Here is a 23,174-nt window from a genome sequence, read left to right as displayed (position 1 = left end):
GCATGGTGTTCCTTTACTTGTTTCACTCTAAAAATTGTACGAAATCAAAATAATACACTGATCTTGCTTAAAATGTTGAAAAGCATGTTTCATCTTTAACTTCATGTCTTTTGGAAATCACTTCATCTTCTACTTACTTAACAATTTACAGTAAAAGAAATTTTGACCAGGGGTGCCCAAACAAATAAAAAAGCACTCTGTGACACAATATGAGGAGACACCACTTGGTGAAGGAAATAAAGTCACTTTCCAAAACAATAAATGTTGAAAATAATTAAAATGCTCTACTTTTTTTTTCTTTATAGTGACACAGAAAACATTACATATGCACATTCTACAGTAAAAAAAGGTCAACTATGGCTTCTGATTTCTGGGCTACAGCGTTTGACAAAGTTTGTCACGTGTTACTGTTTCCTTTGGTGAATGGTGTAATGAGATCTATGGAGGATGAAGCAGTCTGATAAAAACATGTCACAAACTCAGCCTGTGGAGTTTGGAGGTGAACACATACCACCTGCATTTTTTAATGAAGTCAGGTAACTGTGAATGAATAACACATTCAAATACAGGTTGATTGTTAAATGGATGTTCAGAGAGTGAATTCTTTACTTGTAGTTGTAGGTTCAGTATGTCTGTTATATTATCTGCATGTTTAAGTGATTGTTAATTTTTGACTATCTTAATGGATGAAGGATTAAATGTAACATATATAACTTTAGGTGGACATGTGGAAGTTCACAAATACAGATTCCTTTATTTTATGATCATGTTTATAGTATATATTTTAATAATCTGCAGTAATTCTACTATTGTGTATCTTATTGTGATTCACCGAAACCTCCATGAGCCTATGTACATTTTCATTGCAGCTTTGTTAATCAACTCTGTTCTTTTCAGCACTGCTATTTACCCAAAGCTTCTGACTGACTTTTTATCTGAAAAACAGATCATATCTTATTCAGCCTGTCTCCTCCAGTATTTTCTGTTTTATACTTTAGGCGGCGCAGAGTTCTTTCTGTTGTCAGCCATGGCCTATGACAGGTATGTGTCTATATGTAAACCTCTGCAATATCCAACTATAATGAGAAAAACAACTGTCTGTATCTTTCTGGCTTTAGCTTGGTTTGTTCCTGCTTGTCAGCTTGTGGCACACACAACAATGTCCTTCGATGAAAAGCTCTGTAGGTTTACTTTAAAAGCAGTTTTTTGTAATAACTCAATTTACAAACTTCATTGCAGCACATCAAGAGCACTGACAATATTGGGTTTGGTAATTTTGCTCAATGTTTCATTTTTTCCAATGCTCTTTATACTTTCCACATATGCACAAATATTCAGAATAACCTATCAAAGCTGCAGAAAAGTCAGGAAAAAAGCTGCAGAGACCTGTTTACCTCACCTGTTGGTTTTGATCAACTTCTCCTTGCTGTGCACATATAATGTAATTATAGCTCGACTGGAATCTGATATTACAAAACTTGCAAATTTAATAATGACTTTACAGCTGGTTTTGTATCACCCACTTGTTAATCCAATCATATATGGACTAAAAATGAAAGAAATTTCAAAACACCTCAAGCAGTTGTTATGTCATAGGAAGATGAACTAATGTTATCAACACTGATTTCTTCTTCTGTTTAACAGTGCAGAGATGTGATTTCTCTGATCCTTGGAAAGTGTTTAACTTTAGGACTTGTTTTACTTAATAATGCACAGTAATGAGCACTGTCAGCTTTAACAATGAGATAACTGATGACATTTTCTGCAGTTACTCTGTTGCAGTAGTTTCATTCTTTATGTTTCATTACTGTCTTACTGCTTTGAATTTACTGTACAAATGCAGAACCCTATTTATTATATCCATTATTAATGTTCTGTGTCTATTTATGAAGTTTATAGAACTAGAACTAAGAGAAAGAATCACATTACAGCTGCTTTTGCCTCTTTACAGTGTTTATATTGTGTTTAAAAATGATTTTATTTGAAATTAGATTGCTGAGTCTTGATGCACTGCATGGGTTTTTACTTGTGTCATCCATGAACGTTAGAGTCCCTATGAGCTGTGAGAGCCTCTGGAACAATCTGCCACAGGACATCCACTCAGCTGACTCTGTATTTTATAAATCATTTCTGAAATCATACATTTATCCCACAGTAGACCCTGGTTGTATTTAACTCTGCTCCCTTACTCCATTAGTTTTTATCTTGTCAGTTTTCACTGTTTTGTTCATCTCATTTTTGTTGATGTGTCTTATAACTTCATGACCATTTTATTAACATGGCAATAAAGGATTTCAAATGTCGAAAACACTGTGGTGTTATTCTATGTATTTTACAATGTAGTGCTCATAATGAACACTGTATACTGTAACGCCTGGTACACGGTCTGAACTTTACTGTAGAGGCATAAAAATATATTTTTCCCAGCAGTTATCTTGGCTATGTACTACGTTTAAGATTGACATAACCTCCACAATAATAATGGTGCTCTGTCAGAGCTAGGACACCAGTAAGCACAAATGATTTAATATGTTGGTTGTAAGATTTTTTTTTATTTTTAGGATGACATAACGTAGAGCAGTGGTTTTAACCTATTTTTGGGCCAGTGTCCCCCTATTCATGATCCAGGTCCCTCACCTCCTCCCATCAACTAAAATGTAGGCTAAATGTCTTCCCTGATTATTAATGTTGATTGTTATTCTGTACTATATCATTATAAGACCATGTAATTGAATGCTAATGTTGGGAACACATAGTTGAAAGTATTAAAATGGCTATAAGAAATAATTATGATAACTATTAATTATATAGAAAAATATGATTCAATTTACATGAACTCACCTTGTGGGGCACCATAAAAAAGGAAAAATGATAGCCGTTTAATTAACTCACTTTCATAAAGTACATTAAACTATCAGTTTGAAGGATTTTGGAGTTTTTGACACAGCAGGGCTCAGTGATTCACTTACACTTGTGCCATATTAAACAGACAGCAAGCATGATTCCAAAGGTTTTTATCACAATATGTCAAAAATAAACACACAAAACTACAAACTAAATAAACCTAACTACAGACTAAGACACTTAAAAGTGTTTGTGTGTGTGTGTGTGTGTGTGTGTGTCTGTGTGTGTAGATCACCATTTACTCACTTAATGACAACAAATCAACACACGTACATCAACAACATTTAAATAGTCTTTCCTAGCCTGTACAATTGTACCAATGTTGTACACAGTTGTTACGTTACCAATCCATGAATGCTGGGAAAAGGTTTTTGTTATGCTGCTTGTTAGTCTGCGATTCTGTCTATTGTGGATGAGCAAAGATGGAAAGGATTGTGATTCCTGATGCAGTCTCTGCAGTGCTGTATTCCAGTGTTACAGGTCAGAGGAATCTGTTAATTCTTTATCTTTACAAAGTTAGCAGTTAGGTGCGAACTTGGTGTTGTTCTCTGTTGCTTGAAAAATTACCTCACCAACTTTGTGTCTGTTGCACGTGTTAACTTGTCTGGTCTCTTCTCCCATTTAGAAAATGTTCTGTGTTTGCTTGAGCAGACCACATGTAGATCAGAGTCTTTTTTATGTCTCCGCACCAACGATAGCTGCAGTCAGAAGCATTATGTTTTCAGGTTGTCCATCCGTCCGCATATATGTCAGTCCCATCTTTGTGAACACGATATCTCAGAACAGCTTGAGGGAATTTCTTCAAATTTGGCACAGATGTCCATATGGTATCGACAACAATGAACTGAGTCATTTTTTTGGTGGTCAAAAGTCAAAGTCACTGTGACCTTGTCTGTCTCATTTTCATGAATGCAGTATCTCAAGAACACATTGAGGAAATTTCTTCAGACATGGAATTTTGGGGTGAGGATGCAGGAAAGGTTTTCTTCTGATGACTCTTCAATCAATCAATCAATCAATCAATTAATTTTATTTATAAAGCCCAATATCACAAATCACAATTTGCCTCACAGGACTTTACAGCATACTACATCCCTCTGTCCTTTGGACCCTCGCAGCAGATAAGGAAAAACTCCCCAAAAAAACCCTTTAACGGGGCAAAAAACACGGCAGAAATCTCAGGAAGAGCAACTGAGGAGTGATCCCTCTTCCAGGACGGACAGACGTGCAATAGATGTCATACAGAACAGATCAACATAATAAATTACCAGTAATCCGTATGACACAATGAGACAGAAAGACAGAGAGAGAGAGAGAGAGAGACAGAGACAGAGGCAGAGAAAGATGCAGGACAGATGGTAATGAGAGTATCTTACAACAACATTAATGAAAGTAATGATATTATAATAATATTATAATTACAATTCTGGTTATTGTGGTACAATATGTTGAAAGTATATAAAAATGTGTGATAGTATACATATGTGACAATAATCATATGTGTATAATAACAGTAGAAGTATGACTAATGATAACAGCAGCAGCAGGAGGCATCTGGCAGGACCACGGCAGCAGCACAACCACACACGTCACACTATTTAGGCACCGCTGCGATATGAGTTAACCTGCGAGACAGTTGAGCACAAAGGCTCCAGAGAAGAAGCCGAGTTAGTGACATGCAGCACGGCCGAGTTAGTGAGATGTATTAACAGGACATGAGAGAGAGAGAGAGAGAGAGAGAGAGAGAGAGAGAGAGAGAAAGAGAGAGAGAGAGAGAAGGAGAGAAGGTGCCCCGTGTATAATAGGGGGGTCCTCTGGCAGACTAGGCCTAAGTCAGCCTAACTAGGGGCTGGTACAGGGCAAGCCTGAGCCAGCCCTAACTATAAGTTTTATCAAAGAGGAAAGTCTTAAGTCTAGTTTTAAATGTGGAGACGGTGTCTGCCTCCCGGACCGCAACAGGAAGATGATTCCACAGGAGAGGAGCCTGATAGCTGAAGGCTCTGGCTCCTGATCTACTTTTGGAGACTTTAGGGACCACGAGTAACCCTGCGTTCTCAGAGCGCAGTGTTCTGGTGGGATAATATGGCACTATGAGCTCTCTAAGATATGACGGAGCCTGACCATTTAGAGCTTTATAAGTTAACAGTAGGATTTTAAATTCAATTCTGGATTTTACGGGGAGCCAGTGCAGAGAAGTTAAAACAGGAGAAATATGATCTTGTTTCTAAGTTCCTGTAAGTACCTTTGCTGCTGCATTCTGAATTAGCTGGAGAGTTTTTAAGGACTTACTAGAGCTACCTGATAATAGGGAGTTACAGTAAACCAGCCCAGAGGTAACAAAAGCGTGGACCAATTTTTCTGCATCTTTTCGGGTCAGGATAGGCCTAATTTTCGCAATATTACACAGATGAAAAAATGCAGTCTGTGAGGTTTGTTTTAAATGAGAATTAAAAGACAAATCTTGATCAAATGTTACTCCGAGGTTTCTTACGGTAGTGCTAGAGGTCAGAGCAATGCCATCTGGAGAAACTATGTCATCAGATAAAGAGTCTCTGAGTTGTTTGGGGCCAAGAACAATAACTTCAGTTGTCTGAATTTAACATAAGGAAATTGGTGCTCATCCAGGTTTTAAAGACAGTTATGAAGTTTAGTTAATTGATTACTTTCTTCTGGCTTCATAGATAAATACAACTGTGTATCATCCGCATAACAATGGAAATTTACAGAGTGATTTCTAATGATGTTACCTAAGGGAAGCATATATAGAGTAAATAGGATTGGTCCCAGCACAGAACCTTGCAGAACTCCAAAACAAACTTTAGTACGTAAGGATGATTCATCATGAACGTGAACAAACTGAAAATGATCGGATAAATAAGATTTAAACCAGCTTAATGCAGAGCCTTATAGGCCAATTAAGTGTTCCAGTCTCTGTAGCAGAATTTGATGGTCAATTGTGTCAAACGCTGGACAAAGATCTAATAAAACAAGTACAGAGACGAGTCCTTTGTCTGAAGCAATCAGAAGATCATTTGTAATTTTAACTAGTACTGTCTCAGTGCTATGATGCACTCTAAATCCTGACTGAAATTCCTCAAATAAATTATTATCATGGAGAAAATCACACAGCTGGTCTGTGACTACTTTCTCAAGGATCTTTGACATAAAGGGAAGATTAGATATTGGTCTATAGTTGGCTAACACCTCTGGATTCAGATTGGACTTTTTTAGGAGAGGCTTAATTACAGCTACCTTAAAAGACTGTGGTACATAGCCTGTTAACCCTTACACCCAGCAAGGACTCAATGAGTTCTCGCCCGTTCCTCTATTGAGCAGCATTTTGGCTGCAATCATGCTTTAGCAAAATGCTTTGGGGAAGTTTTGCCTTTATCTGTTAATGTTGAAATTAAAAAAAAAAAAAAAAAAGATAAAAGTTTTTTTTTTCAATGTGTAATTAAATTTATAGCTCTCACCCAGTAAGGACTCATTGCGTCCTTGTGATGGTTGAAGTCATAACTTTTTAATGGCTTTATCTTTTAAGATTATTATTTTTTTGTTATGTTATTTAACTTCTCTCCCATAATGACTGTTATAATTCAAACAATAAAATTAGTTAATTAACCCTTTACAGGCCGGTTTCTGTGATGTACTACTCATTTTTATACAAAAAACAGCCCAAAAATGAAATATTCTCTAGTTAGAGAGGGATTTTTAAAAATGATTACAACTGTCTGAGGTCAGGCAGTGTTTATGGGGAATATCAGTTTTAATGCATTTTTACTTTTTTTGTAGTGTTGTACAATCAGGTGTGTTCGCTTTCAGCCAATCGTATGGTGTGGAGAAAATGTAAGGAGCCATACGATTGGCTGAAAGCGAACACACCTGATTGACTGATGAATCTGTCAGTCAGAATCATAAATTTGATTGACAGATTTATCAGCCAATGGTGACGTACGTTGACCTGCGACCTCAGGGGAGTCTCAAAATTCACCACACAGATTTCTCTCACAAATGTGGAGAGGTTCACAAATGAGAAGCGGTTTGTAAATGCACATTCAGCGATTTGCATGATCTGTGAATTTATATTACAAGTGTGCCTCAAAATAATATTTGTGAAGCAGATCGGGTGCATTTCCGAATTTATATTACAATTTTGCATAAACATTATATTTGTGAACCAGAGCATGTGTATTTGCAAAACAGAGCGTGTGCATTTGCGAATTTATATTACAAGTTTGCATAAACATTATATTTGTGAACCAGAGTGTGTGCATTTGTGAAACAGATCGTGTGCATTAGTGAGTCCGAAATACAACTGTGAACCAGAACATATGCATTCGTGAAAAACCCTGCATGAGTTCATTCATTATGAGACTGATCTGACCCCATATTATAGTAGCCTCCAACACAGCCAGCCAGAGAAACGGCAGCAACCTGCCACCAGCCAACGGCCGACCCAGCGAGCCGAAGAGGAGGCAGCCTGGTCGGCGCTTGTGTGTTCTGTGCACGGGCACAAAGAGAGGAAAAGTGCACACTGTCTGCTTCAAATGCAAACGTACCGCCTGTAAGGAGCATCACGTCAGGGTACTGTACTGCCAGCCCTGCAGTGAGAGCGTTGAAAACTAACTTTTTCAGTAACTGTTTCAGCCAAGGGTTCACCCATTGTTCTCAAAAAAATTACATGGAATTGAATAGGGGACTCAATGAGTCTTTTACTTTAGTCTTACACTGTACAAAAAGTAAAAAAGTTATACCTTCAGCCATCATTAGGACGCAATGAGTCCTTAACTGGGTGAAAGCTATATTTTGTTTTCAATCTAACACTACAAAAAAAGTAAAAATGCATAAAAGCTGATATTCCCCATAAACACTGCCTGACCTCAGACAGTTGTAATCATTTTAAAAAATCAATCTCTAACTAGAGAATATTTCATTTTTGGGCTGTTTTTTGTATAAAAATGAACGGTACATCACAGAAACCGGCCTGTAAAGGGTTAATTAACTAATTTTATTGTTTGAATTATAACAGTCATGGTGGGACAGAAGTTAAATAACATAACAAAAAAATAATAATCTTAAAAGATAAAGCCATTAAAAAGTTATGACTTCAACCATCACAAGGACGCAATGAGTCCTTACTGGGTGAATGGATGGAATTTAAAACCATCTGTAAGGGTTAATAAAGATATTTTGATCATGTCTAATAAGTGAGTGTTAAAAGTCCATGAAGGTCATATTTATGGTAGGTATGGCTGCACAGTAAATCAGTGCACCACCACTCCAGAGTCTGGTAACCTTCCTGCAGGTCTTTCGCAGTCCAACAGTGGTTTTGATTTGCCTTTCTAAGAATCCTACGAGCAACTCTTTCAGAAAGCTGTCTTGGTATTCCAGACTTCAACTTGACCTCCACTTTTTAATGACATTACAAAATGAGGACACAGCTCCCTGAAAACACTTTGCTATCTTCTTATAGTCTTCTCCTGCTTTGTGGGCATCAGCTATCTTAGTGCTAGGCAGCTGTTTAGAGGAGCCCATGGCTGCTGATTACTGGGACAAGGTCTCAGGAATCAGAGTATTTACAAAGCTTTGAAATTTGCATTACCTGGCCTTTCCTAACGATGACTGTGAGCAAGCCAGAGCCCTAACAAGACCCTGGTAAAAGTTGTCTGAGAGCTCAAATGTCTTGGGGTGTCCAAACCCTTGCATGATGTTCCTTTCGTTTTTTTCCACTCCAAAATTATACAAAGCAAAATAACACACTGATCTTGCTTAAAATACTGAAAAAAATGCTGTTTCATTTTTACATTCATGTCTTTTGGAGATCACTTCATCTTCTACTTAACTATTTACAGTAAAATAAATTTTGACCAGGGGTGCCCAAACAAATAAAAAAGCACCATGTGACACAATATGAGGGAGACACCACTTGGTGAAGGAAATATAGTCACTCTCCTGCTGTACTGTCTTTTTTTTCTTTCTTTATAGTGGCACAGAGAACATTACATATGTACATTACTCAGTAAAAAAGGAGAAATATGGCTTCTGATTTATGGGCTCCAGAGTTTGACAAAGTTTGTCACGTGTTATTGTTATATTTCAATAATCTGCAGTAATTCTACTATTGTGTATCTTATTGTGATTCACCGAAACCTCCATGAGCCTATGTACATTTTCATTGCAGCTTTGTTAATCAACTCTGTTCTTTTCAGCACTGCTATTTACCCAAAGCTTCTGATTGACTTTTTATCTGAAAAACAGATCATATCTTATTCAGCCTGTCTCCTCCAGTATTTTCTGTTTTATACTTTAGGCGGTGCAGAGTTCTTACTGTTGTCAGCCATGGCCTATGACAGGTATGTGTCTATATGTAAACCTCTGCAATATCCAACTATAATGAGAAAAACAACTGTCTGTATCTTTCTGGCTTTAGCTTGGTTTGTTCCTGCTTGTCAGCTTGTGGCACACACAACAATGTGCTTTCATGAAAAGCTCTGTAGGTTTACATTCAAAGCAATTTTTTGTAATAACTCAATTTACAAACTTCAGTGTAGCACTTCAAGAGCACTGACTATATATGGTTTGTTCATGTTTCTAAATGGGTCATTTTTTCCGATGCTCTTTATACTTTCCACATATGCACAAATATTCAGAATAACCTATCGAAGTTGCAGAAAAGTCAGGAAAAAAGCTGCAGAGACCTGTTTACCTCACCTGTTGGTTTTGATCAACTTCTCCTTTCTGTGCACATATAATTTAATTACAGCTCGACTGGAATCTGAAATTCCAAAACTTGCAAATTCAATAATGACTTTACAGCTGGTTTTGTATCACCCACGTCTCTTCCAGGACGGACAGACGTGCAATAGATGCCATACAGAACAGATCAACATAATAAATTAACAGTAATCCGTATGACACAATGAGACAGAAAGAGAGACAGAGACAGAGAAAGATGCAGGACAGATGGTAATCTCCGCTGCTACTCCTCTTTCCCACCTCCGTCCCTCCTACCTGCGCAAGTCGGAAAGAGGGAGGAGAGAAGGCGTGGAGTGGTTTTTACACAGCCGATTCACATCAAACCAATCAAATGAGCCCCTCTCCTCGCCCTTAAATGCACCGCGTGAAGGCATAATGAGCGCATACTCAATTCGCCATGGCAGAAGAGAGCAGCAGTGTCAGACGGCCAAACTTCTCCCACGAGGAAACTGATGTTTTGGTCCGGGAGGTCCAAGCTCGCAGTGTCCGAATATAGGGAACTGCGAGCAGACCTGCATGGGCTGATAAGATAAGATAAGATAAGATACGCCTTTATTGATCCCATAATTGAGAAATTCCAGTGTTACAGCAGTCAAGGAGAAAGAGTCAGATTAAAGATTTCAAAATTAAACGTAAAAAACTTAAATAACTAGGCATGCAAATAAGTACAAAAATACAAGAGACGGCAATAAATAACAACAATAATAATAATAATAATAATGAAAATAATAGGATGTGGATAATAATGAGCAGCAGTGAATGAAAATGAGCAGTGGATAAAGGGAGCACATCTAGTGCAAGTGATTGTATGTGCAAAACAGCAGACAGCTGTGGTGTCAATAAAGTGTCCATAGTGTCAATAAAGTGTCCATGGTGCAGTCTACTGTGAGCAGTGCTGGTTATGTAGCCTGACAGCAGCAGGCAGGTAGCCTGGGAGGAGGTCACCACAATTGTAAATCAATGTTGCGTTTCTCTCGTGCGCGTGCGCGCTCTCTCTTTCTCTCTCGCAGTCTCACTCTGTTTCTTTTCTTTTGACTTTTCTAAGATGACAGGTGCTGGATATATACTCCCTATCTGATGCTGTGGCTGTTTGTGGTTGGCTGAGAGGGATGTGAACTTATTAGTTGCAGCTGTGTTAATCAGATCAGGTTAGGTTTCCATTATGCGTGCCAAACCGTGCCAGTGCCCTTTGATCTGACATCAGATGTGACGGGACAGTCGATACAGAGATACATTTATGTGCTGACTGCAGATAGTTGCATTGAATAGTGGTTTTTGTGAGGTATTTATTGCATTGTTAATGTACCTGACATTCTGGAAACCTGCCTGTGAGATTTTGGTGAGGTGTGCGCACTGTCCACCGGTCAGCCAAACTTCCGCTACACCGGCTACGCTCCGCCTGCGCTGACAGTAGACCTGGTTTCAGCTGGCGAGCTTTTAGTGCACCTTTTGGCGAAGCCTTTTGGCACGAAACTGTCACTGCGCCAAGCTGGATCTGTCAACACCTCCCCCTGCTACGCCGCCACACCCATCTCAGCGCACCTCGGTCTGCCAAACTACCAAACTGAGTGCACCTTGGGTTGCGCTGCTCGAAACTAGCTCAACGTGGGGTTCGCCACCCTGCGCCGTGCCGGGAAACTAGAGGCCAAGGTCTCAGGAATCAGAGCATTTACAAAGCTTTAAAATTTGCATTACCTGGTCTTTCCTAACGATGACTGTGAACAAGCCAGAGCCCTAACAAGACCCTGGTAAAAGTTGTCTGAGAGCTCAAATGTTTTGGGGTGTCCAAACCCTTTGCATGGTGTTCCTTTACTTGTTTCACTCTAAAAATTGTACGAAATCAAAATAATACACTGATCTTGCTTAAAATGTTGAAAAGCATGTTTCATCTTTAACTTCATGTCTTTTGGAAATCACTTCATCTTCTACTTACTTAACAATTTACAGTAAAAGAAATTTTGACCAGGGGTGCCCAAACAAATAAAAAAGCACTCTGTGACACAATATGAGGAGACACCACTTGGTGAAGGAAATAAAGTCACTTTCCAAAACAATAAATGTTGAAAATAATTAAAATGCTCTACTTTTTTTTTCTTTATAGTGACACAGAAAACATTACATATGCACATTCTACAGTAAAAAAAGGTGAACTATGGCTTCTGATTTCTGGGCTACAGCGTTTGACAAAGTTTGTCACGTGTTACTGTTTCCTTTGGTGAATGGTGTAATGCGATCTATGGAGGATGAAGCAGTCTGATAAAAACATGTCACAAACTCAGCCTGTGGAGTTTGGAGGTGAACACATACCACCTGCATTTTTTAATGAAGTCAGGTAACTGTGAATGAATAACACATTCAAATACAGGTTGATTGTTAAATGGATGTTCAGAGAGTGAATTCTTTACTTGTAGTTGTAGGTTCAGTATGTCTGTTATATTATCTGCCTGTTTAAGTGATTGTTAATTTTTGACTATCTTAATGGATGAAGGATTAAATGTAACATATATAACTTTAGGTGGACATGTGGAAGTCCACAAATACAGATTCCTTTATTTTATGATCATGTTTATAGTATATATTTTAATAATCTGCAGTAATTCTACTATTGTGTATCTTATTGTGATTCACCGAAACCTCCATGAGCCTATGTATATTTTCATTGCAGCTTTGTTAATCAACTCTGTTCTTTTCAGCACTGCTATTTACCCAAAGCTTCTGACTGACTTTTTATCTGAAAAACAGATCATATCTTATTCAGCCTGTCTCCTCCAGTATTTTCTGTTTTATACTTTAGGCGGCGCAGAGTTCTTTCTGTTGTCAGCCATGGCCTATGACAGGTATGTGTCTATATGTAAACCTCTGCAATATCCAACTATAATGAGAAAAACAACTGTCTGTATCTTTCTGGCTTTAGCTTGGTTTGTTCCTGCTTGTCAGCTCGTGACACACACAACAATGTGCTTTCATGAAAAGCTCTGTAGGTTTACATTCAAAGCAATTTTTTGTAATAACTCAATTTACAAACTTCAGTGTAGCACTTCAAGAGCACTGACTATATATGGTTTGTTCATGTTTCTAAATGGGTCATTTTTTCCGATGCTCTTTATACTTTCCACATATGCACAAATATTCAGAATAACCTATCGAAGTTGCAGAAAAGTCAGGAAAAAAGCTGCAGAGACCTGTTTACCTCACCTGTTGGTTTTGATCAACTTCTCCTTGCTGTGCACATATAATTTAATTACAGCTCGACTGGAATCTGAAATTCCAAAACTTGCAAATTTAATAATGACTTTACAGCTGGTTTTGTATCATCCACTTGTTAATCCAATCATATATGGACTAAAAATGAAAGAAATTTCAAAGCACCTCAAGCAGTTGTTATGTCATAGGAAGATGAACTAATGTTATCAACACTGATTTCTTCTTCTGTTTAACAGTGCAGAGATGTGATTTCTCTGATCCTTGGAAAGTGTTTAACTTTAGGACTTGTTTTACTTAATAATGCACAGTAATGAGCACTGTCAGTTTCAACAATGAGATGACTGATGACATTTTCTGCAGTTACTCTGTTGCAGTAGTTTCATTCTTTATGTTTCATTACTGTCTTACTGCTTTGAATTTACTGTACAAATGCAGAACCCTATTTATTATATCCAGTATTAGTATTCTGGGTCTATTGCTGAAGTATTTGATAAGTAGAACTAAGAGAATGAATCACATTACACCTGCTTTTGCCTCTTTACATTGTTTATAGATTGTTTTTAAAGAGGTCGCTTTCAACTTATATTGCTAACTTTTGATGCACTGCATGGGTTTTTACTTGTGTCATCCATGAACGTTAGAGTCCCTATGAGCTGTGAGAGCCTCTGGATCAATCTGCCACAGGACATCCACTCAGCTGACTCTGTATTTTATAAATCATTTCTGAAATCATACATTTATCCCACAGTAGACCCTGATTATATTTAACTCTGCTCCCTTACTCCATTAGTTTTTATCTTGTCAGTTTTCACTGTTTTGTTCATCTAATTGTTGTTGATGTGTCTTATAACTTCATGACCATTTGATTAACATGGCAATAAAGGATTTCAAATGTCGAAAACACTGTGGCGTTATTCTATATATTTTACAATGTAGTGCTCATAATGAACACTGTATACTGTAACGCCTGGTACACGGTCTGAACTTTACTGTAGAGGCATAAAAATATATTTTTCCCAGCAGTTATCTTGGCTATGTACTACGTTTAAGATTGACATAACCTCCACAATAATAATGGTGCTCTGTCAGAGCTAGGACACCAGTAAGCACAAATGATTTAATATGTTGGTTTTAAGATTTTTTTTTTATTTTTAGGATGACATAACATAGAGCAGTGGTTTTAACCTATTTTTGGGCCAGTGTCCCCCTATTCATGATCCAGGTCCCTCACCTCCTCCCATCAACTAAAATGTAGGCTAAATGTCTTCCCTGATTATTAATGTTGATTGTTATTCTGTACTATATCATTATAAGAGCATGTCTTTGAATGCTAATGTTGGGAACACATAGTTGAAAGTATTAAAATGGCTATAAGAAATAATTATGATAACTATTAATTATATAGAAAAATATGATTCAATTTACATGAACTCACCTTGTGGGGAACCATAAAAAAGGAAAAATGATAGCCGTTTAATTAACTCACTTTCATAAAGTACATTAAACTATCAGTTTGAAGGATTTTGGAGTTTTTGACACAGCAGGGCTCAGTGATTCACTTACACTTGTGTCATATTAAACAGACAGCAAGCATGATTCCAAAGGTTTTTATCACAATGTGTCAAAAATAAACACACAAAACTACAAACTAAATAAACCTAACTACAGACTAAGACACTTAAAAGTGTTTTGTGTGTTTGTGTGTGTGTGTGTGTGTGTGTGTGTGTGTGTGTCTCTGTGTGTAGATCACCATTTACTCACTTAATGACAGCAAATCAACACACGTGCATCAACAACATTTAAATAGTCTTTCCTAGCCTGTACAATTGTACCAATGTTGTACACAGTTGTTACGTTACCAATCCATGAATGCTGGGAAAAGGTTTTTTGTTATGCTGCTTGTTAGTCTGCGATTCTGTCTATTGTGGATGAGCAAAGATGGAAAGGATTGTGATTCCTGATGCAGTCTCTGCAGTGCTGTATTCCAGTGTTACAGGTCAGAGGAATCTGTTAATTCTTTATCTTTACAAAGTTAGCAGTTAGGTGCGAACTTGATGTTGTTCTCTGTTGCTTGAAAAATTACCTCACCAACTTTGTGTCTGTTGCACGTGTTAACTTGTCTGGTCTCTTCTCCCATTTAGAAAATGTTCTGTGTTTGCTTGAGCAGACCACATGTAGATCAGAGTCTTTTTTATGTCTCCGCACCAACGATAGCTGCAGTCAGAAGCATTATGTTTTCAGGTTGTCCATCCGTCCGCATATATGTCAGTCCCATCTTTGTGAACACGATATTTCAGAACAGCTTGAGGGAATTTCTTCAAATTTGGCACAGATGTCCATATGGTATCAACAACAATGAACTGAGTCATTTTTTTGGTGGTCAAAAGTCAAGGTCATTGTGACCTTGTCTGTCTCATTTTCATGAATGCAATATCTCAAGAACACATTGAGGAAATTTCTTCAGACATGGAATTTTGGGGTGAGGATGCAGGAAAGGTTTTCTTCTGATGACTCTTCAATCAATCAATCAATCAATCAATCAATCAATTTTATTTATAAAGCCCAATATCACAAATCACAATTTGCCTCACAGGACTTTACAGCATACTACATCCCTCTGTCCTTTGGACCCTCGCAGCAGATAAGGAAAAACTCCCCAAAAAAACTCTTTAACGGGGCAAAAAACAAGGCAGAAATCTCAGTAAGAGCAACTGAGGAGTGATCCCTCTTCCAGGATGGACAGACGTGCAATAGATGTCATACAGAACAGATCAACATAATAAATTAACAGGAATCCATATGACACAATGAGACAGAAAGAGAGAGAGAGAGAGAGAGAGACAGAGAGACAGAGACAGATAAAGATGCAGGACAGATGGTAATGAGAGTAGCTTACAACAACATTAATGAAAGTAATGATATTATAATAATATTATAATTACAATTCTGGTTATTGTGGTACAATATGTTGAAAGTATATAAAAATGTGTGATAGTATACATATGTGACAATAATCATATGTGTATAATAACAGTAGAAGTATGACTAATGATAACAGCAGCAGCAGGAGGCATCTGGCAGGACCACGGCAGCAGCACAACCACACACGTCACACTATCCAGGCACCGCTGCGATATGAGTTAACCTGCGAGACAGTTGAGCACAAAGGCTCCAGAGAAGAAGCCGAGTTAGTGACATGCAGCATGGCCGAGTTAGCGAGATGTATTAAGAGGACATGAGAGAGAGAGAGAGAGAGAGAGAGAGAGAGAGAGAGAGAGAGAGAAGGAGAGAAGGTGCCTGGTGTATTATAGGAGGTCCTCTGGCAGACTAGGCCTAAGTCAGCCTAACTAGGGGCTGGTACAAGGCAAGCCTGAGCCAGCCCTAACTATAAGCTTTATCAAAGAGGAAAGTCTTAAGTCTAGTCTTAAATGTGGAGACGGTGTCTGCCTCCCGGACCGTAACAGGAAGATGATGACACAGGAGAGGAGCCTGATAGCTGAAGGCTCTAGCTCCTGATCTACTTTTGGAGAATTTAGGGACCACAACTAACCCTGCGTTCTCAGAGCGCAGTGTTCTGGTAGGATAATATGGCACTATGAGCTCTCTAAGATATGACGGAGCTTGACCATTTAGAGCTTTATAAGGTAACAGTAGGATTTTAAATTCAATTCTGGATTTTACGGGGAGCCAGTGCAGAGAAGTTAAAACAGGAGAAATATGATCTTGTTTCTAAGTTCCTGTTAGTACACGTGCTGCTGCATTCTGAATTAGCTGGAGAGTTTTTAAGGACTTACTAGAGCTACCTGATAATAGGGAGTTACAGTAAACCAGCCCAGAGGTAACAAAAGCGTGGACCAATTTTTCTGCATCTTTTCGGGTCAGGATAGGCCTAATTTTCGCAATATTACACAGATGAAAAAATGCAATCCGTGAGGTTTGTTTTAAATGAGAATTACAAGACAAATCTTGATCAAATGTTACTCCGAGGTTTCTTACGGTAGTGCTAGAGGCCAGAGCCATGCCATCTAGTGAAACTGTCATCAGATATAGAGTCTCTGAGTTGTTTGCAGGTCTGCAGGTCTTTTGCAGTCAAACAGTGGTTTTGATTTGCTTTTCTAACAATCCTACAAGCAACTCTTTCAGAAAGATGTCTTGGTATTCCAGACTTCAACTTGACCTCCACAGTTCCTGTTTAATGCCATTTTTTAATGACATTACAAAATGAGGATACAGCTCCCTGAAAACACTGATCTTGCTTAAAATGTTGAAAAGCATGTTTCATTTTTACATTCATGTCTTTTGGAGATCACTTCATCTTCTACTTAACTGTTTACAGTAAAATAAATTTTGACCAGGGGTGCCCAAACAAATAAAAAAGCACCATGTGACACAATATGAGGGAGACATCACTTGGTGAAGGAAATATAGTCACTCTCCTGCTGTACTGTCTTTTTTTTCTTTCTTTATAGTGGCACAGAGAACATTACATATGCACATTACTCAGTAAAAAAGGAGAAATATGGCTTCTGATTTATGGGCTCCAGAGTTTGACAAAGTTTGTCACGTGTTATTGTTTCCTTTGGTGAATGGTGTAATGAGATCTATGGAGGATGAAGCAGTCTGATAAAAACATGTCACAAACTCAGCCTGTGGAGTTTGGAGGTGAACACATCCCACCTGCATTTTTTAATGAAGTCAGGTAACTGTGAATGAATAACACATTCAAATACAGATTGATTGTTAAATGGATGTTCAGAGAGTGAATTCTTTACTTGTAGTTGTAGGTTCAGTATGTCTGTTATATTATCTGCATGTTTAAGTGATTGTTAATTTTTGACTATCTTAATGGATGAAGGATTAAATGTAACATATATAACTTTAGGTGGACATGTGGAAGTCCACAAATACAGATTCCTTTATTTTATGATCATGTTTATAGTATATATTTTAATAATCTGCAGTAATTCTACTATTGTGTATCTTATTGTGATTCACCGAAACCTCCATGAGCCTATGTACGTTTTCATTGCAGCTTTGTTAATCAACTCTGTTCTTTTCAGCACTGCTATTTACCCAAAGCTTCTGATTGACTTTTTATCTGAAAAACAGATCATATCTTATTCAGTCTGTCTCCTCCAGTATTTTCTGTTTTATACTTTAGGCGGTGCAGAGTTCTTTCTGTTGTCAGCCATGGCCTATGACAGGTATGTGTCTATATGTAAACCTCTGCAATATCCAACTATAATAAGAAAAACAACTGTCTGTATCTTTCTAGCTTTAGCTTGGTTTGTTCCTGCTTGTCAGCTTGTGGCACTGACAATAATGTCCTTTGATGAAAAGCTCTGTAGGTTTACTTTAAAAGCAGTTTTTTGCAATAACTCAATTTACAAACTTCATTGCAGCACTTCAAGAGCACTGCAAATATATGGTTTGGTAATTTTGCTCAATGTTTCATTTTTTCCGATGCTCTTTATACTTTCCACATATGTACAAATATTCAGAATAACCTATGAAAGCTGCAGAAAAGTCAGGAAAAAAGCTGCAGAGACCTGTTTACCTCACCTGTTGGTTTTGATCAGCTTTTCCTTGCTGTGCACATATAATATAATTATAGCTCGACTGGAATCTGATATTACAAAACTTGCAAATTTAATGATGACTTTACAGCTGGTTTTGTATCATCCACTTGTTAATCCAATCATATATGGACTAAAAATGAAAGAAATTTCAAAGCACCTCAAGCAGTTGTTATGTCATAGGAAGATGAACTAATGTTATCAACACTGATTTCTTCTTCTGTTTAACAGTGCAGAGATGTGATTTCTCTGATCCTTGGAAAGTGTTTAACTTTAGGACTTGTTTTACTTAATAATGCACAGTAATGAGCACTGTCAGCTTCAACAATGAGATGACTGATGACATTTTCTGCAGTTACTCTGTTGCAGTAGTTTCATTCTTTATGTTTCATTACTGTCTTACTGCTTTGAATTTACTGTACAAATGCAGAACCCTATTTATTATATCCATTATTAATATTCTGTGTCTATTTATGAAGTTTATAGAACTAGAACTAAGAGAAAGAATCACATCACAGCTGCTTTTGCCTCTTTACACTGTTTATATTGTGTTTAAAAGTAATTTTATTTGAAATTAGATTGCTGAGTCTTGATGCACTGCACGGGTTTTTACTTGTGTCATCCATGAACGTTAGAGTCCCTATGAGCTGTGAGAGCCTCTGGATCAATCTGCCACAGGACATCCACTCAGCTGACTCTGTATTTTATAAATCATTTCTGAAATCATACATTTATCCCACAGTAGACCCTGATTATATTTAACTCTGCTCCCTCACTCCATTAGTTTTTATCTTGTCAGTTTTCACTGTTTTGTTCATCTAATTGTTGTTGATGTGTCTTATAACTTCATGACCATTTGATTAACATGGCAATAAAGGATTTCAAATGTCGAAAACACTGTGGCGTTATTCTATATATTTTACAATGTAGTGCTCATAATGAACACTGTATACTGTAACGCCTGGTACACGGTCTGAACTTTACTGTAGAGGCATAAAAATATATTTTTCCCAGCAGTTATCTTGGCTATGTACTACGTTTAAGATTGACATAACCTCCACAATAATAATGGTGCTCTGTCAGAGCTAGGACACCAGTAAGCACAAATGATTTAATATGTTGGTTGTAAGATTTTTTTTTATTTTTAGGATGACATAACGTAGAGCAGTGGTTTTAACCTATTTTTGGGCCAGTGTCCCCCTATTCATGATCCAGGTCCCTCACCTCCTCCCATCAACTAAAATGTAGGCTAAATGTCTTCCCTGATTATTAATGTTGATTGTTATTCTGTATTATATCATTATAAGAGCATGTCTTTGAATGCTAATGTTGGGAACACATAGTTGAAAGTATTAAAATGGCTATAAGAAATAATTATGATAACTATTAATTATATAGAAAAATATGATTCAATTTACATGAACTCACCTTGTGGGGCACCATAAAAAGGGAAAAATGATAGCCGTTTAATTAACTCACTTTCATAAAGTACATTAAACTATCAGTTTGAAGGATTTGGGAGTTTTTGACACAGCAGGGCTCAGTGATTCACTTACACTTGTGCCATATTAAACAGACAGCAAGCATGATTCCAAAGGTTTTTATCACATGTCAAAAATTATGAAGTTTAGGTAACTGATTACTTTCTTCTGGCTTCATAGATAAATACAACTGTGTATCATCCGCATAACAATGGAAATTTACAGAGTGATTTCTAATGATGTTACCTAAGGGAAGCATATATAGAGTAAATAGGATTGGTCCCAGCACAGAACCTTGCGGAACTCCAAAACAAACTTTAGTACGTAAGGATGATTCATCATGAACGTGAACAAACTGAAAATGATCGGATAAATAAGATTTAAACCAGCTTAATGCAGAGCCTTATAGGCCAATTAAGTGTTCCAGTCTCTGTAGCAGAATTTGATGGTCAATTGTGTCAAACACTGGACAAAGATCTAATAAAACAAGTACAGAGACGAGTCCTTTGTCTGAAGCAATCAGAAGATCATTTGTAATTTTAACTAGTACTGTCTCAGTGCTATGATGCACTCTAAATCCTGACTGAAATTCCTCAAATAAATTATTATCATGGAGAAAATCACACAGCTGGTCTGTGACTACTTTCTCAAGGATCTTTGAAAGAAAGGGAAGATTAGATATTGGTCTATAGTTGGATAACACCTCTGGATTCAGATTGGGCTTTTTTAGGAGAGGCTTAATTACAGCTACCTTAAAAGACTGTGGTACATAGCCTGTTAACCCTTACACCCAGCAAGGACTCAATGAGTTCTCGCCCGTTCCTCTATTGAGCAGCATTTTGGCTGCAATCATGCTTTAGCAAAATGCTTTGGGGAAGTTTTGCCTTTATCTGTTAATGTTGAAATTAAAAAAAAAAAAAAAAAAGATAAAAGTTTTTTTTTTCAATGTGTAATTAAATTTATAGCTCTCACCCAGTAAGGACTCATTGCGTCCTTGTGATGGTTGAAGTCATAACTTTTTAATGGCTTTATCTTTTAAGATTATTATTGTTTTGTTATGTTATTTAGCTTCTCTCCCATAATGACTGTTATAATTCAAACAATAAAATTAGTTAATTAACCCTTTACAGGCCGGTTTCTGTGATGTACTACTCATTTTTATACAAAAAACAGCCCAAAAATGAAATATTCTCTAGTTAGAGAGGGATTTTTAAAAATGATTACAACTGTCTGAGGTCAGGCAGTGTTTATGGGGAATATCAGTTTTAATGCATTTTTACTTTTTTTGTAGTGTTGTACAATCAGGTGTGTTCACTTTCAGCCAATCGTATGGTGTGGAGAAAATGTAAGGAGCCATACGATTGGCTGAAAGCGAACACACCTGATTGACTGATGAATCTGTCAGTCAGAATCATAAATTTGATTGACAGATTTATCAGCCAATGGTGACGTTCGTTGACCTGCGACCTCAGGGGAGTCTCAAAATTCACCACACAGATTTCTCTCACAAATGTGGAGAGGTTCACAAATGAGAAGCGGTTTGTAAATGCACATTCAGCGATTTGCATGATCTGTGAATTTATAACATATGCATTCGTGAAAAACCCTGCGTGAGTTCATTCATTATGAGACTGATCTGACCCCATATTATAGTAGCCTCCAACACAGCCAGCCAGAGGAACGGCAGCAACCTGCCACCAGCCAACGGCCGACCCAGCGAGCTGAAGAGGAGGCAGCCTGGTCAGCGCTTGTGTGTTCTGTGCACGGGCACAAAGAGAGGAAAAGTGCACACTGTCTGCTTCAAATGCAAACGTACCGCCTGTAAGGAGCATCGCGTCAGGGTACTGTACTGCCAGCCCTGCAGTGAGAGCGTTGAAAACTAACTTTTTCAGTAACTGTTTCAGCCAAGGGTTCACCCATTGTTCTCAAAAAAATTACATGGAATTGAATAGGGGACTCAATGAGTCTTTTACTTTAGTCTTACACTGTACAAAAAGTAAAACTGCATATGAACTAATATTCTGCATGAAAACTGACTGACCTCAGGCAAATATAAGTATTAAAAAAATATCCCTCCAGCCTCTTGTAAAGTGAAATTATTTCACTCTTGGGGTGGTTTTTTTTTTTTGTATTAAAATGAGTGGTACATAACAGAAACCGGCCTAGGGTTAATTAACTAATTTTATTTTTTTAATTTAACAGTCATGGTGGGAGAGAAGTTAAATAACATAACAAAAAAAGAAAAATCTTAAAATATAAAACCATTAAAAAGTTATACCTTCAGCCATCATTAGGACGCAATGAGTCCTTAACTGGGTGAAAGCTATATTTTGTTTTCAATCTAACACTACAAAAAAAGTAAAAATGCATAAAAGCTGATATTCCCCATAAACACTGCCTGACCTCAGACAGTTGTAATCATTTTAAAAAATCAATGTCTAACTAGAGAATATTTCATTTTTGGGCTGTTTTTTGTATAAAAATGAACGGTACATCACAGAAACCGGCCTGTAAAGGGTTAATTAACTAATTTTATTGTTTGAATTATAATAGTCATGGTGGGACAGAAGTTAAATAACATAACAAAAAAATAATAATCTTAAAAGATAAAGCCATTAAAAAGTTATGACTTCAACCATCACAAGGACGCAATGAGTCCTTACTGGGTGAATGGATGGAATTTAAAACCGTCTGTAAGGGTTAATAAAGATATTTTGATCATGTCTAATAAGTGAGTGTTAAAAGTCCATGAAGGTCATATTTATAGTAGGTATGGCTGCACAGTAAATCAGTGCACCACCACTCCAGAGTCTGGTAACCTTCCTGCAGGTCTTTCGCAGTCCAACAGTGGTTTTGATTTGCCTTTCTAAGAATCCTACGAGCAACTCTTTCAGAAAGCTGTCTTGGTATTCCAGACTTCAACTTGACCTCCACTTTTTAATGACATTACAAAATGAGGACACAGCTCCCTGAAAACACTTTGCTATCTTCTTATAGTCTTCTCCTGCTTTGTGGGCATCAGCTATCTTAGTGCTAGGCAGCTGTTTAGAGGAGCCCATGGCTGCTGATTACTGGGACAAGGTCTCAGGAATCAGAGTATTTACAAAGCTTTGAAATTTGCATTACCTGGCCTTTCCTAACGATGACTGTGAACAAGCCAGAGCCCTAACAAGACCCTGGTAAAAGTTGTCTGAGAACTCAAATGTCTTGGGGTGTCCAAACCCTTGCATGATGTTCCTTTCGTTTTTTTCCA

The 23,174-nt window shown here is 37.5% G+C and overlaps 4 protein-coding genes across 4 annotated transcripts; all 4 read left to right on the top strand.

Moving 5' to 3' along the window:
- The first annotated feature begins 679 nt into the window (after positions 1-679).
- On the top strand, positions 680-1,609 carry LOC117250076 (olfactory receptor 6N2-like). The gene has a single exon (XM_033616065.2). It carries the CDS (start codon positions 683-685, stop codon positions 1,607-1,609), a length of 927 nt encoding a protein of 308 aa, XP_033471956.2. The 5' UTR covers positions 680-682.
- A 1,717-nt stretch (positions 1,610-3,326) lies between these two features.
- On the top strand, positions 3,327-9,804 carry LOC144466759 (olfactory receptor 2AG2-like). Its single transcript, XM_078174176.1, has 3 exons — positions 3,327-3,384; positions 7,301-7,488; positions 8,965-9,804. The coding sequence occupies exons 1-3, from the start codon at positions 3,327-3,329 to the stop codon at positions 9,802-9,804; spliced, it is 1,086 nt and encodes a 361-aa protein (XP_078030302.1).
- Positions 9,805-12,135: 2,331 nt separating this feature from the next.
- Positions 12,136-13,065, top strand: LOC144466818 (olfactory receptor 2AG2-like). The gene has a single exon (XM_078174224.1). The coding sequence runs from the start codon at positions 12,139-12,141 to the stop codon at positions 13,063-13,065; it is 927 nt and encodes a 308-aa protein (XP_078030350.1). The 5' UTR covers positions 12,136-12,138.
- A 4,641-nt stretch (positions 13,066-17,706) lies between these two features.
- Positions 17,707-18,636, top strand: LOC144466817 (olfactory receptor 6N2-like). Its single transcript, XM_078174223.1, has one exon. It carries the CDS (start codon positions 17,710-17,712, stop codon positions 18,634-18,636), a length of 927 nt encoding a protein of 308 aa, XP_078030349.1. The 5' UTR covers positions 17,707-17,709.
- The last annotated feature ends 4,538 nt before the right edge of the window (positions 18,637-23,174 follow it).

Source organism: Epinephelus lanceolatus, chromosome 14 (genome assembly GCF_041903045.1).
Source record: "Epinephelus lanceolatus isolate andai-2023 chromosome 14, ASM4190304v1, whole genome shotgun sequence".
NCBI classification, from domain to species: Eukaryota; Metazoa; Chordata; class Actinopteri; order Perciformes; family Serranidae; genus Epinephelus; species Epinephelus lanceolatus.
The sequence above is the reverse complement of the archived record's forward strand: the minus strand, read 5'-3'. Positions and strand labels throughout refer to the sequence as shown.